General features: G+C 38.3%; 1 protein-coding gene across 1 annotated transcript in view; it reads left to right on the top strand.

The window, feature by feature from the left end:
• The window catches only part of LOC139733448 (uncharacterized), a 299,164-nt gene that overhangs the window by 267,958 nt on the left and 13,980 nt on the right, over positions 1 to 17,226 (top strand). Inside the window, exon 13 of the mRNA XM_071644265.1 lies at positions 8,168 to 8,276. Within this exon, the coding sequence (XP_071500366.1) occupies positions 8,168 to 8,276 (109 nt within the window). The remainder of the gene's footprint in view (positions 1 to 8,167; positions 8,277 to 17,226) is intronic.

The raw sequence follows: 17,226 nt of genomic DNA, 5'->3' as shown, positions 1-17,226 counted from the left end.
TTAGCATAATGTAGAAGAAGACTTACTTGTCCAGAAAAAAAAAAATCAAGATCGGCTCAGTTGACCCATTTTACCTATTATGAGTCCTCACACAAAATCAGCGTGTGCGACTTTTTGTTCGTTTTGTGGTGCACCGTCACATTTTGTAAGTTTTAAATATTGGTGCTCCATTCCATGCCCCACCTTCCCAATACGGTCACTGTAGTCGGAATTTTTGCCGTGCAGCGGTTCATTATTAGCTCTCACATCGTCCATTTTCATAATGGTTATTTCTAGCATTCAGAATTATGATTATGATTGGTCGTATGATAACGACCAATATAATCGGCAACATCTTTACGTATTTTTTTGTTTATTGTACCAATATCAAATGACGCGGTGTGTCTTGTTTTCGTAAAGTGCTTGCAGTTGGTCCCCTTTTTCTTTTATGTCTGTGTGTATGTGTGTTGAGGCTTGTATCGATCTTCTGGGGTATTAATGTCTTTTACAGAAATGTATTTCATACAGGCAAGGTATTCTAGAGGGATAATATAGTTTTGGTTGAGATTGGAGATGCAAATTTTAACTTTTTGCAAGACAATAAGGAATCACCTGAGAAATTCAAGAAGGATACAATTCTAAAATAAATTTAAGTGAGTTGTATCAAAATAGGTTTTTGAAATGGCTGAGATATACAAACAAAAATGTAAAACATAATGGGCTAAACAAAAGGTGGGTCCAACGTTTCATTATGATCCGTTTGCTTTTGAATATCTCAGCCATCTAAAAACCAATTTTCATCGAATCAACTTTGAAGTCCTCGTAGAATTACGTAATCTTTCATATTTCATGAGCAGTTTTTTCATTATCCCACAAAAGAAAGTTGGAAACTTGAAGTCCCATCTCAGCCAATATTGTACGATTCCTTTAATTTTGAATGCCTTCCCCTTTTAACTCTTTTTGTGCGATGGTGGAAACCTCTGTGTGCCACGTTATTGTGAGACATGAAGGTAGTCATGCTTTGAGTAAGAATTCTGTTTTTACAATTTGTATAACTTCTACAAATTTCTGTTAAGATGGGCATAATAGTAGGCAAAGTTAAAGAGGAATGCCAAGCTTTGTTTCGATATAAATTATATGACGACCCTATTTTCCATTTTTCTTTTGAATGACCAAATGCTACATTACTGTAAAGGCATGACTTTTGCACATAAAACCGTGACAGAAACTTAGAATGTACGAGCAAATCTAGTTGGGAACATCGCTTGATAGTCGATCACCACATAGAATACTAGCCGTATATGAGAGGAACAAAAGCAGGAGGAAGGCTTTCATTGTGCCGCGGGATTAGCAGTAATTAGCGGTTTATTCAAATTCAAATTTCAAATTCAAACTTTATTTTCACTCTTTTTCCAACAGAATGTACAAAAAACAATACGATACCGTTGGCATGCGAGTCTTTGATAATATACATAATCAGACAGGGATAACAACATGTTCATGTCTTTATGTTTAGTACAAAAAGAAACATTTATACACTCTGTGAAAAAAAAAGTGGAGGTACCCACTCAAAAGACTATGCTTGTAACATGTGGGTACCTCTGAGGGAAAAGGGGGAAAGAGGGGGAAGTAAAGGGGGTGAAAAACTTACAACTACATCGATCGGTCTTGGCGGCTTTGTTTGTTGAGCAGAATATGCGAAGTTGGCACGCCGTCGACTGAGTCGGACGTGCGAACGTGGCACATAAAGAGTTAAGATGGTGACCGCACACGGCCACCCCCCCCCCCCCAAAAAAAAAAATAAAATAAACTAGACTTGGAATTTGTCAACACTGACAAATTAGGTGATCCGATCTATTCGGAAATCAATGATTTACGTCCTGATCCCAATAGGCATGACCATAAATGTTTCATCTGCGTTTAGGGGACATTGGCCGTGTGATGTTTGGATTCTCATTTAGAAAAGGGAGTAAGACCTGCCATCTTTGGTACCGAATTCCGTATACACTAACGAAGATACAGAATGAAGTATGCTTGACCTTTGACCCCACTTTGCACACCCAAGATGGCATCTGAGCAAAAATTGGTTATTTTGTGAAATGATTCTTATAACATGGTCTTTGCTTGTGCAAAATATGGGAAAGATAAGACATGTATTCACCAAGATACAGGATTAAACATTTATGGCCTTTGACCCTAATTTACATACCCAAGATGGTGTCTGATCAAGTAGCTGTTATTTTATGAAATGTGACCGTGCACCTCAAAACGAACATAAAGTCGCACACACTGATTTTGCGTGAGGACTGAAAATAAGTGAAATGGGTAAACCTAGCCGAACTTGACTTTTTCATATTTTCTGAAAGAGCTGGTCTTCCTTTACATTATGCTAAAATTTGGGATCATAAAACGAGCAGGAAAGTGTGTTTTTTTAGCAGTTTATCTCAAACATTTTTTGTAGAATAGTGTGATTAGGTGTGTCTTTAGAATCCCTTGTTCATTTCTGAAAAACCTTGTCCACACTCTTCACCTTCGACTCTAATATCTTTTGAAAGGATAGTGCTACTGCTTTGAAAGTTGGCATTGATTATGGACAGAATGTGTTAATGAGGCATGCTTAATTTCAGTTTAATCTGATAATCCTTTCATTGTTGTTACTCTGGTGGTTTATTTCCTGTTTTTTGTCCCATTCATTGCACAGCCAGCACGGCTTGGTAAAGATTAAGCGCTTGAATAGACACTGTACTTCAGAGCCTCTTTTCTCAGTTCACACTTTTCCTGAGTTTGTGCTTTCTTTCCAATATTTAGATAGGTTAGGAGGGTCCATTTGATTTGAGTTATACATCATTTTAAAGCTTAAAGTCTGCTCTTTCAGAATATGGTCTTAACTTAAAATTCATGTCTGGCGACTTTTTGTTTGTTTTGAGGTGCAGTGTCACAAATAATGTACGTGACACGAACTAAACATGTGCAAAATATGGGGGTGATAGAGGCTGTTTTTCTTGAGTTATTGCAAAGAAAGTTGCAGAAAGAAAGAAATATCTCAATACATCGAAGATAAGCTTTAATTTCAACCAAGTTTTTTTTTACATGATCCCGACATTGAATGAAAGAACTAAGGGTACATGACGATAGCCCAAAGTCTCAGCTACAACCTATTAAAATCTGGGAGAAATTTATCGAAGGGTAAGTGAGCTAGTGCTCGATACAGACAGTAATGTCAATTTTCATTTCCAGATAAACTCCACTCCAATAGAGATAACACGTAAACTGGTCAAATTTGACAAGGTTACTTTCAATCCATTTTTACGAGGTAATGACGTCACCCAATCAAAATTATGATTGAACAAAACAGAAAGAGCAAATAATAAGCTACAACATATTAAAATCTGGGAAAAATTCACCGAAGGGTAAGTAAGATAGTGCTCGATAAAGACAATCGTGTCAATTTTCACATCTAGAAAAATTCCCTCCCATATAGATAACACGTCATAACGAAGATACACAAAAAAGTACATATGACCTTTGACCCCACTTTGCACAGACAAGATGGCATCTGAGCAAAAAGTGATCATTTTGTGAAATGATTCTTGTAACATGGCCTTTGCGTGTGCAAAATATGGTAAAGATAAGACATGTATTCACCAAGATACAGGATTAAACATATATGACCTTTGACCCTAATTTACATACCCAAGATGGTGCCCGATCAAGTAGCTGTTATCTTATGAAATAATGTACGTGACACGAACTAAACAGGTGCAAAATATGGGGGTGATAGAGGCTGTTTTTCTTGAGTTATTGCAAAGAAAGTTGCAATAAGAAAGAAATATCTCAATACATCGAAGATAAGCTTTAATTTCAACCAAGTTTTTTGACGTGATGCTGACATGGTATGAAAAATGAAGGACACATTGACGATAGCCCAAAGTCTCAGCTACAACATATTGAAATCTGGGAGAAATTCACCGAAGCATAAGTGAGCTAGTGCTCGATAAAGATAGTAATGTCAATTTTCATTTCCAGAAAAACTGCACTCCCATAGAGATAACACGTAAACTGGTCAAATTTGACAAGATAACTTTCAATCCATTTTTATGAGGTGATGCCATCATCCAATCAAAATTTTGTTATTACGTTGATGAAAAACCATTTAATAAGCTACAACATACTGAAATCTGGGTGAAAATCGGCAAAGGATAAGTGAGACAAACACGAGTGAACTTGAAATTTGATGACGTCATTTTGAAAATTAACTTTTTTTATTTTATTAAGAAATTTGATATCTTTTTCGACGTGATGCTGACATGGTATGAAAAAATGAAGGACACATTTACAATAGCCCAAAGTCTCAGCTACAACATATTGAAATCTGGGAGAAATTCACCGAAGCATAAGTGAGCTAGTGCTCGATAAAGATAGTAATGTCAATTTTCATTTCCAGAAAAACTGCACTCCCATAGAGATAACACGTAAACTGGTCAAATTTGACAAGATAACTTTCAATCCATTTTTATGAGGTGATGCCATCATCCAATCAAAATTTTGTTATTACGTTGATGAAAAACCATTTAATAAGCTACAACATACTGAAATCTGGGTGAAAATCGGCAAAGGATAAGTGAGACAAACACGAGTGAACTTGAAATTTGATGACGTCATTTTGAAAATTAACTTTTTTATTTTATTAAGAAATTTGATATCTTTTAATCATTTTTTCAGTATCGCCGACCCATGAAATGACATTTACAACTCATCAGCTTTTAGAATATGTAAAGAAAATGGGGGGTCACCGTCCATCCTGACGAGTAAAATCGGATTTAAAATTGGCGGTTTTTTGGCATTGTTGCACTGTATATCGCCATTGACGCGCGCGCGGAATTTCAACTTTGACGGGCCCGTATGACGTCATATTGGGTTGGATTGACTTGAAACTTGGTAGAAATATTTCATGACATTTCAGACATCCGACCCAAGTGAAAAAACGGGAAATTTCGATTGCATATGAGCTGTGCATGCGTATATGTGCGCGCGCGTACGCGTCCGTCCAATTTTTTTTTCAATTTTTCAAAAAATGCTCGAAATGGTCTGAAACGTGTGCAAAAAAAATTTGAGCTCGATTAAAGCATACTAATATTTCAACGCGCGCGTACGCGCGCGTCTTAAGCGTAAATATGAATTTTGAGAATATGAGTAGAATGCGCTTGACTTGAAATATATGAGACGTAAATTTCATTGAGAAATTCCATTCCATTAATGAGATTTGAATGAGAATGTGTTTTCATATAATGACGTCATAGTGACGTCACGGTCGACTGATCACTTTGATTTTAGTTTGATTGTCGTCTTTGGGACATGATACATATATGGTATAAGTTTGACATTCATAGGCAATGCACTTTCTGAGCTAATCTCTACACAACTTTTGCGGAGAAATAAAGAAGAAGAAGAAGAAGAAGAAGAAGAACAAAGAATCAGTACAGATACAGAAGGTGATCCGAGAGGATTCTCGGATCACCTAATAACAATAAATAACAATAAAGTTCATGCCATTACTTTCGTCTGGACTTGACCGTGGTAATGCACTTTTGTTTCAGCTACGACAATCTCAACTTTCACGGTTACAAAAATTGCAAAATGTGACAGCCCGCATTTTAACCCTTACCAGAAGATACATTACCAGAAGATATTCACATTATCATTGCATTGGATACCTGTTGAAGCTCACAATGTTTTTTTAATCGTTATTGTTCGTTTTTCATTTCTACATGGATCTGCGCCATAGTGCGATGCTAATTTCTGGGCAATTAATAATCCTCCCAGATGTTTAAGATCATTCGATTGTTTGTTTTTGTTTTGTTTTTCAAAAAAAAAAGATAATTTGTACATGCTGGACCTTACCTGTGGAATCAGTTGCCTCAAGCTACCCCTTACATTTCGAATGTCGACTCTTTTAAAGTTGCCCATAAGACTCATCTGTTCGTAACCACTTTCCGGTAGAATTGTACATTAATTTTTGTTATCAGTATCTTTTATTTTATTTTCATGTACATGTGTGTGTAATGATTTTTTTTTTTGTATATTCCATTATTCATTTTTCCTACTGCACCTTATGTGGAATTGGTACATTATAATTACCCTGTATCATTATTATTATTATTATTATCATTGTTATTATTACTATTATTATCATTATCATCATCAAAATCATTATCATTATTATTATCATTATTACCATTATTATCAACAATTAAAATGCACCATGCCCGTACATGACCCTGAAATGAAATTTGATTGTGTATTTAATGAGTTTAAAAATCTATTTTTTCATTAAATTACTAAAAGATCCATAGATAACACGGCTTTCTTTACAAACGGATTAGGGTCTTATTATACCAAGAACAATCAACCAGACACAGTGTGTCATACGCTTGAAAGAATGAATGAACGAATTGTTATAACTTTAATCCAAGTTAACCCATAGTTTTTGTTTCGCTCTTTGGTTGTTTTTGTTCTACCATTCGTATAATTAATTGATTACACTCAGTAGATTCTCGCTGAAAATACGTTCTGTATTAGTATTTTTTTTTGGGGGGGGGGGGCAATTCATTTTCATTATCTTTATTGTTTTAATTGCACTTACAAAAAGTGTTGGTGATTTCGCCAGAAAGAACTATTCAAAGAAAAAAAAAAATCACGATTTAGTTATTTGGACTTGCGTTATATTACGAGTATCAAACTCAGTGAATTTGTGTTTCAAATGTGTTAAAGATATTGGTACATCTATTTTATGGGCTGTTTTTGTGTCTATGAGTTCTCAAAGGGCTCAAACAGCTGACATGAGATTTGATTTATGTATGTGAAAGAATACATTTTCCAATGTATTCAATTAAAAAGTGTAAGAACTCAACCAAGAGACGAATTTCATTTTGTTGGTTCCACGATTTTACCACTCCTATGTGGCCCTTCTTATCTGATGCCTTGAGTAAAACAGCAATGGTATTATTAGTAATCCCCTGCTTGTTCACGAAATACGGGCAAATATCTACGGTCTGGTGCCATATTCCATGAGGCCGAAGGCCGAATGGAATATGGCACCAGACCGTAGATATTTCCCGTATTTCGTAAGAACAAGCAGGGGGTAATGATTTTATCTTTTAGTGTAAGTGCTAGCCTTTTTCTCGCTGATTTCCCCTCGTGAATGATGTTGAAATCGTCGGCTAGCTGTCAGCCATGACCATGTTGAGGCCTACGTCTCGCGAGCTGATTACTGCATGCGATACGCGCATACAAATACGTACACGTACACGCCATAAGATACTGCAGTGCAGTAGCCAGATATAGGTTGCTGTTGTTTATCAAGCGTCTAGTGGTCTCAGGTTATGTGCGCAATACGCTTGAGGACCGCAAGCTGTCCATTTGTTTTGTACAGGATTAGCGCGCACTTTCCTATAAGCGTCTTTGGTACACGCGCAGCTGGTTGTGTAATACAGTATCATGACGTCATATCCACGAAATACGGGATATATTACGTGGTTGATTGACCAATGAGATTACAGAATTCACGATCACTAAAAGATAAATTAATATATCTAATATTTTAAAATAAAAACATGGTGACTGATTAATCAACGTGAGTGGGGAGTAATAAGAGTCACAGAAAACCAATGAACATTTCCCAAATGTTATACACGTTATACATTTTTCAGTTGTCGTGGGTTATAAATTGTCTTCAAAACATGTCAGCCTTCGCACGAACTCTGCCTGTGATGGCATATCCTAGAAAGTCATTTGATAATGAAATTGTTTCGGCTTTTAACATTGTTTTGTGTTCAAGAGCTTATGTAAATTTAATTGGAATGTATTTTTGTCGAAGACTGTTAAGATAAAAAAAAAAAAAATGTCCAAGTCTAAGATGAACATGAACGGCCGAGGAAGCAACTGTATTATGTCAAACACCGCATTTTGAAGGCACCCGAGCGTGCATTGAAAACAACCACGCATAAAAGACATGTTGAATTTTACGACTTTGTTCGGCCATACAACCCATGGAGCTGTGGGATTGTGTCTCCTCTTGAGTAAAATAAAGTTCCGTAATAAAAAAAAAAAAATAAAGATACAGTTCTATCATAAAGACACCTGTCCTTTTTTTTTATTCCGTTTCTACTTGTCAAACTTAACGTTGCAGGACTGGCAGTGGCAGTGCGGGGCGGTTGCTGTGTTCCTTGCTTGGATCAACCTCATTCTTTTCATACGGCGGTTCTCTGTACTCGGAATCTACGTGATCATGTTCATAGGTGGGAAAGGAATACTTAAGTATCAATGGCAATATAACGTTTGAAATATATTACCGATTCACGTTGGCGTTGTCGTCCTAATGTTTTCGATGTGGCATTTTGGGTGCGAAATCTCAACAGTTACACATCATCATTCCACATGTAACTCCGCAGTTAGAAATGCATTATGATCAATTTAGTCTCACATGGAAGGGTCGAAGACGAAATAAGCTTTCCACTTGTATGCAGGCCCTATATAAACACAGCATTTTATGCATTAAACACACACACACACACACACACACACATATATATATATATATATATATATATATATATATATATATATGTGTGTGTGTGTGTGACCCTGCACCTCAAAACAAACAAAAAGTCGCCAGACATGCATTTTTAGTTAAGACCATATTCTGAAAGAACATACTTTAAGCTTAAAAATGATGTATAACTCAAATCAATTGGACTTTCCTAACCTATCTAAATATTGGAAAGAAAGCACAAACTCAGGAAAAGTGTGACCTGAGAAAAGAGGCTTTGAAGTACAGTGTCTATTCAAGCGCTTAATTTTTACCAAACCGCGCTGGCTGTGCGATGAATGGGACAAAAAAAAGGGGAGTAAACCACCAGAGTAATAACAATGAAGGGATTATGAGATTAATCTGAAATTAGGCATGCCTCATTGAAACATTCTGTTCATAATAAATTCCAACTTTCAAAGCAGTAGCACTATCCATTCAAAAGTTATTAGAGTTGAAAGTGACGAGTGTGGACAAGGTTTTTCAGAAATGAAAAAGGGATTTTAAAGACACACCTAATCACACTATTTTACCAAAAATGTTCGAGATAAACTGCTTAAAAACACACTTTTCTGTCCGTTTCATAATACCAAATTTAAGCATAATGTAAAAGAAGACCCGCTGTTGCGACACGGATTGTCGCCCCTACACGGATTGTCGCCTCCTGCTCGGGGCGACAATCCGTGATGGGCGTTGGCGGCACGGATTGTCGCCCCCTACACGGATTGTCGCCTGGCGACAATCCGTGTAGGGGGCTGGCGGCAAGGATTGTCGCCCGCCCTCGAAGCACATTTTGCTGGGTAATATCGTTCTGGACATAATCATTGAAATACTAACACATAACTTACATGGCTACATCCATGCAAACATGCCATGTAAAAACTCATGGTGAGGTTTCAAGGAAGTGTGTATGTGCGCGAGCACATGATAATTTAGTGTCCGTTTGTGCGTGTGCGTGTGTGTGTGTGTGTGTGTGTGTGAGTGAAGAATGTGTTTATTATGTCAGTTTTTTGCGTATGTGTTTTTTAGCTGCGCGTGGGGAGGGATACATAGTAAGCTGTTGCTGGCATAAACATTGATATTGATTGTATCAGCAGCTTTGAATTTGATGAGTTTGTTTGGCAGATTTGTATATGAATTCGGAGTGGAGCTTGCGTGCGGGCGGACGCTGCTTTTCTGCATACGGTCCATTATGTCTTATTTATCAACATTGGGAAATCGTTTCATCAGGAAGGATGTGGTATCGGTTCGGGTGTGCGTCGGTATGTGGGAAGGGGGTTACATTTCATTATTGCAAAAGTTTGTTATTCTGAAGGCTCACTCGTCCGAAGGCTCATTATTCCGAAGGTTCGTTATTCCGAATTTCATTTTTGGATCAACGAACCACTAGGTAAATGGAATTGTGTGTTTCGGATAAATGAAGCCTCGGAAAAAACGAAACTTCGGAATAACGAACCTTCGTGTGTGTGTGTGTGTGTATGTATGTATGTATTTGGGTCGGTGAATGTGGGTGTGGGATGATTTAGGTTTTGTTGTCCCCGCCGAACGAGTTCGAGCAGGGGACTATGAAACGGGCTCCGTACGTGTGTATGTCCGTGTGTCCGTCCGTCCGTCCGTCCGTGTGTCCGTGTGTCCGTCCGTGTGTGCGTCCGTGTGTGATCAAAATCTTCAATTTGCTACTTCTCTGTCATTTATGAGCCAATTTTGATTCTGTTTGCTTTATATGATAGCACTACATGGGAGCTTTGAAACTTCTACACAGAATTTCAGTCGTGACCTTTGACCTTGACCTTTGACCTATATTGTACATTTTGCTACAAAATGCTACTCCTTCGCCATTTCTAACCCGATTTCGATTCCGTTTGCTTTATGTGATGGCACTAGGTGATGGCTTCAAAACTTCTACACAGAATTTTGACCTTTGACTTCTTTGACCTTTGACCTCGGTTTTTGACCTGTATTGTACATTTTGCTACAAAATGCTACTCCTTCGCCATTTCTTACCCGATTTCGATTCCGTTTGCTTTATGTGATGGCACTAGGTGAGGGCTTCAAAACTTCTACACAGAATTTTGACCTTTGACTTCTTCGACCTTTGACCTTGATTTTTGACCTGTTTTGTACATTTTGCTACAAAATGCTACTCCTTCGCCATTTCTAACCCGATTTCGATTCTGTTTCCTTTATGTGATGGCACTAGGTGAGGGCTTCAAAACTTCTACACAGAATTTTGACCTTTGACCTTGATTTTTGACCTATATTGTACATTTTGCTACAAAATGCTACTCCTTCGCCATTTCTTACCCGATTTCGATTCCGTTTGCTTTATGTGATGGCACTAGGTGAGGGCTTCAAAACTTCTACACAGAATTTTGACCTTTGACTTCTTCGACCTTTGACCTTGATTTTTGACCTGTTTTGTACATTTTGCTACAAAATGCTACTCCTTCGCCATTTCTAACCCGATTTCGATTCTGTTTCCTTTATGTGATGGCACTAGGTGAGGGCTTCAAAACTTCTACACAGAATTTTGACCTTTGACCTTGATTTTTGACCTATATTGTACATTTTGCTACAAAATGCTACTCCTTCGCCATTTCTTACCCGATTTTGATTCCGTTTGCTTTATGTGATGGCACTAGGTGAGCGCTTCAAAACTTCTACACAGAATTTTGACCTTTGACCTTGATTTTTGACCTATATTGTACATTTTGCTACAAAATGCTACTTCCGGCGGGGACATATATTACGCACCGCGTAATTTCTACTTTTGCTTGTTTAACCAGGGGTTGGTGGGTTGGGGATTGGATTTGAAGAAGGATAGTTATAAATGGTATCACGGATGTTGGTAGGATTTAATATTTAGGATTGATGTAGGCCCTAGATTTGTTTCGGTTTGGGAGGGGAGGGGGTGGTGGGGTTTTTTATGACTGATTTCATTCTAGATTTGTGTAATATATTTGTGTTTTTTTATGTATATGCCCTTTTAAGTAAAAAGGTGTTACATGATCCAAACCAATATATTCAAGGAATATAGGTTTGGTAGGGCCCTACACATGTCAAAAACTTTCTCGTGAAGAAATTATTAGTAGGGTTGGTCTGTAATCGAGTTATCTATGTTGAAGTGAGATTATTGTGGTATAAATTGACACATGGATTTGCTTTTGTTTCGAATTGCCATTTGTAACTTTTTTGTTCATGTTGCACCCAGAATGGGTCGATTTATGAATGATTTGAATGAAATCAATAAATATCAAGGAAAAAAGTGTTGAGTTGTTTTTTTTTTTTGCATTATGAGGTTTGTTTGAGTGTTTGTTGGTGTTTGTTTGTATTACGTATGTATTAGCAGTGTGCAATGGCAGTTCGTTTGTGCTAATTAATCAAGTAACGATTGACAATTTTTTTACGGCGTGTGGAAATTATTCGCTCATGCATAAAGCATGCCAAACCTATTCTGGGACAAAGAATAGTGGTATGGACGTTCTAGTTTATAAGACTGATGGAAGAAAATGACTGCAGGGAAAAATGAACAAAGACAAATAACATTTGGGGAGGGTACCTCCCTCGTATGTATTTTCTCTCGGTCTCTCTCTCGCCTAGCCCGCCTCACCGCTGATATTTGGTTGACACACCCATACTATTTATGACCCGCTACAACAAAAGGATCCTAAAGTCGCTGACGGCTGAGCCGAGAAAATCGAGTTTGAAGTCACATCATCAAAATTGGCCAAAACAGTCAGATTTCTGTTTTTGGCATAATTTTGTAGTCTAATGTTTTGTCTATCATCTGCAGAAATTTGGAAGCTAAATGATCAAACGAAAGGCAAGAAATTAGCATTTTTCTGGGCCATGATTTTTTGACTTCACACATAACGAAAACGTGTCTGAAGATTTGGATTTAGCGCCGCAACTAGACTCCGCCCCTAGCAACGAGGGAGTGATCTTATTGGTCAGTGCATGGCATGCGGATTACTGATTGGTCAAGCGCAGACCGCTGACGCTAAGCTTGAATGAACATCGCGGACGTCGCTAGGAGCATACCTTCTATTGTCAAGCCGTGAAAACTGTCTCGCCTCCCCTTGATCGTGAAAGCGTCGGAAAGAAAACTTTGAAGGCGTTTTTCTCAAAACTCTGATTTCCTTAACCACTTGACAGGCGCTAATAAAATCATTGATATCTCCGCAACCGATTACTTTTATGACTTGTGCTATATGTCAAATTAAAGTAGAAGAGTAACGGCATAACGTCATGTCATTTTCAGAAAATGGTCCTCCCCCGACTTTCGGATCCTTTTGTTGTAGCGGGTCACATTTTTAGATCAACGCTGGTGTGAATTCCTTAAACACGTGCTCATACACTCTGAAGGCGTTTGTATTGCCACAGTAGCGCCACTATATTCCACATACACACGTAAGCATACAGGCACACGTATACACACAGACAAACAAACCACTACCACTATGTAACCACCACGCATGCACAGTTTCTACATATTGTATTATTATACTTCAAACACACACACAAACACACAGACACACACACACACAACAAATCATACACATCACATATCATGCAGCTCACAATACACACACACACACACACACACATACGCATAACTTACCAGTCATACCCATCCCACCAAAGCTTAACACCGGAGGAACCACCCCGAGCCCGGGGCGACAATCCGTGACGGGGCGACAATCCGTGTCGCAACAAATTTTTTGCCAACACGGATTGTCGCCTTCGAGGTCAAAAACTGGGAACTGCACAAGCGTCACGGATTGTCGCCAGGCGACAATCCGTGTAGGGGGCGACAATCCGTGTCGCAACACCCGCTCTTTCAGAAAATATGAAAAAGTCAAGTTCGGCTAGGTTGACCCATTTCACTTATTTTCAGTTCTCACACAAAATCAGTGTGTGCGACTTTATGTTCGTTTTGAGATGCACTGTCATATATATATATATATATATATATAACAGCATACGTGCTGATGATACAGGCCGGCAGTGCATGACAAAAGTTATAGTGCACGCAAAATATAACGATTGCAGACGATAACCCATTATCGATTTGATATCGGTTTTTGCTCCGTCATTTTAATCATCGAGTACTGAATCCCGCACCTCATCGACGCGATTGCGCCACAACCGCGATATGCTTTGCTCGATATTATCGTTATTCTCGATTCTCGCTGGCTATGCCAGCAACTTATCTGTGTGGGACTTAACTAGAATTTCAGCGGTACATTTAAATATGGAAGCTGAAATGAACAGGTTCGCTACTTTTAGAGAGACAGATCTATATAAACAGTATCTTAGACAATAAGAACACAAAGGATGCCATCAAATACGCCCTACGAATTTTGGACTCCTACTGTTTTGAAAAAGGAATCAATCCGACGGATATTGAGCAAGTCAATCCAAGATATGTGCCGCTTTCTTCGTATATTCTACGCGGAAGTGCGCCGTGGAAATGGGTAGCGTGTGTACGGTATACGCTAAGCGCTCTTTGATCACGCTACGCTATCCTACAAAACATCATCTAGTCCTGGTCCTGGACCCACAGTGCAGGAAGTAAACTTAGGGCGTCTAACGTGTTACTGTTAGATCCATGGTAGACCTATTGTAGGGTCAAGTGTTAACTAACGTTAGCTCTGTCGCTCGTAAGTGACGAAGATCTAAAACGTTAGGCCAGGGCCCCTAGACCTAACCTATCGTAGGGCCTAGAAATCGTTAGATATAACCACGTAGACCCTAGACTCTATTGTTGAATTTGTATCTTCAGGATTTTGTCTACATAGGTTCAAAGAAACTGGTATTATTGCTTGTCTAGACACGTGTTTTAATTTATCTTGCCTGGGTATGTATGCTATTTTTTATAACACATAGTGCATGACATCTTATTGCACTATAACAAGTACCAAGCACCTTCAAATTCTGAATTTGCTTTCAGGCAAATATATTCAATTCGGCCCGCGGCCTCATTGAATATAACTGGCCTTCGGGGCAAATTCAGAATTTGTCGGTGCTTATATTGTTATAGTGCATTCAGCCTCATGCACTATATATACGCATATATGTGACCCTGCACCTTCAAACAAACAAAAAGTCGCCAGACATGAATTTTTAGTTAAGACCATATTCTCAAAGAACAGACTTTAAGCTTTAAAATTATGTATAACTCAAATCAAATGGACTCTCCTAAGCTATCTAAATATTGGAAAGAAAGCACAAACTCAGGAAAAATGTGAACTGAGAAAAGAGGCTCTGAAGTACAATGTCTATTCAAGCGCTTTAATCTTTACCAAACCGTACTGGCTGTGCGATGAATGGGACAAAAAGCAGGAAGTAAACCACTAGAGTAACAACAATGACGGGATTATCAGATTACACTGAAATTAAAGATGCCTCATTACTACATTCTGTCCATAATTAATACCAACTTTCAAAGCAGTAGCACTATCCTTTCAAAAGATATTAGAGTTGAAAGTGAAGAGTGTGGACAAGGTTTTTTTCAGAAATGAGAAAGGGATTCTAAAGACACACCTAATTACATTATTCTACCAAAAATGTTCGACATAAACTGCTATAAAAACACACTTTCCTGCTCGTTTTATGATACCAAATTTTAGCATTTGTGACCCGCGACAACGGTTTCAGGCAAAAGTCGCAAGAGAAAATTTCCTCCTAGGCGGGGTACAAAGATCTTTACCATTATTTTTGGCGATTTGGGTTTTTTGCAGAAAACTAATCTTTGATATGTTTTCTACATCTACATTAAATTTCAAAGCATAAGACTTCGTTTTTCCTATCGAAAATGGAATTTTAAACACCCAATGTTGGATCGCACTCGTCAGTTTCGACCTTCTTTCGAACGCCGCGCCAATATCCCCAGCGTTGCTACGGCGCAGGGTCTCGCATGCGATTGGCTGATGCATCGCACACATTTACATAATTCGGCTTTCTTAGACACCAGTTGCAGCGTTTGGGGAATGCTTTGCCCACACGTGCATGATTACATGCTCCATTGTTCTTGCTACAGTGGTTTATAAACGCTCGCTCTGTAGTGTGTGCTCTTCGTTTGGCTTTCTATCCAAACTATTCTACCGCAATGTTCAACAACGGAATTGAAACAAAAATCATGTAGCATGACATAATCGTGTGAAAAGAAAAAACAAATACTAGTAGTCTACATGTACATGTAGTAAAAATTATGACAGTAGACTGACTCAAGGGAAGGTAGATGGGAGGAAAGGAGAGGTCACATGTAACCAGTTGTATCAAAATACTACACATCAAGATCGCACCAAACTAACGAGTCGTGTTTGTTTGTTTGTTTTAATATAATTAACACCACCGAACAAGGCAACATACAGCTGTATGCATGGCTTGTAAAAGCAAAACAAACAGGAAGCGTGACCCTTGCCAGCACTGGCATTTTTCTGCCTTCCGAAGGGTCGCCAATGATAAAGACAAATCAACCACAATAAACGCGATTTGTAAATGTGTGGATTCGCCACCCGCTCCTGTTACATGCACATGGTCATGGCGTGTGGATGCCATTGCGTAATGCGTGTACCATACACATGTGCACTATACGTGCAATTATCGTATCCGCCATCTTGAAAGACGTACTGGTTAAAAACAAACCCCAGGGAACCGCATTGTTTTTCGGCTCCATACGCTGAGCTCCAAGGAAGGGTGCCCGGGAAATTTGACTCTCTCAGTGAGCCAATCAGAAGGCGATGTGGTTGCTAGAGGCGGAGCTTAACATCGATTGGCACCATCGTACGGATGGGTGATTCTCACCTCGCATCGCCGCTCGGACATTGTCTTTGAGAAAGAGGTGAATCTTCAAAGCCCGTTTTCTCGCAATTTTGTCAGACTAACAACTTAAAAAGTGCATTTTATTTCGCTTTCCATGCCTACTTAAGGTGCCAAAGAATACAAGTGTTTTATATCAATGCAAAGCTTAGGAAATGGGCAATGTGATTCAGTGAAAAAACGAATTTTCAAAATGCCCGACTTTTGCCTGAAACCGATGTCGCCGGTCACATGTATGTAAAAGAAGACACGCTCTTTCAGAAAATATGGAAAAGTCAAGTTCGGCTAGGTTGACCCGTTTCACTTATTTCCAGTCCTCAAGCAAAATCAGTGGGTGCGACTTTATGTTCGTTTTGAGGTGCACGGTCACATATATATATATTTCAAATTATGTTCACTGTAATTTGCAACGTGCAATTAAATTTTATGATTTATCAAAAATTATATGGAAAACTCTATCTTGTAGTTTATTATTGTTTAAAAAAAAGTTTGCTAAAGAGTACCTTTGAAACGGACGTATAGAACTTACATAAAAAGATATCAAACTAATGTTGAATATGTATTAGTTGTTGTTCAACATTCTTTATTATATCAATAAGAAATACAACAGGAAAGGCCCAGGTTGTCTCCTGAATTCAACAGAAGGCACATGGCAAAGACAAAGGCTATTAAAAAATATGTAAATACATCTAACAGAATTAAAACATACTCGACAAGTACAGTTACATAATTACAAACAAATTGACCCAAAAACACATGTTCACACAAACAAATTAAGATGCAATATTTAATTACAAAACATACCTTGCTATTATTCTTCGTGTATATTATACGTG

Source organism: Diadema antillarum, unplaced genomic scaffold (genome assembly GCF_040938485.1).
Source record: "Diadema antillarum isolate AM-2024a unplaced genomic scaffold, OU_Dant_1.0 seq00000476_RagTag, whole genome shotgun sequence".
NCBI classification, from domain to species: domain Eukaryota; kingdom Metazoa; phylum Echinodermata; class Echinoidea; order Diadematoida; family Diadematidae; genus Diadema; species Diadema antillarum.
Note: the sequence above shows the minus strand (reverse complement) of the source record. Positions and strands in the feature narration are given on the sequence as shown.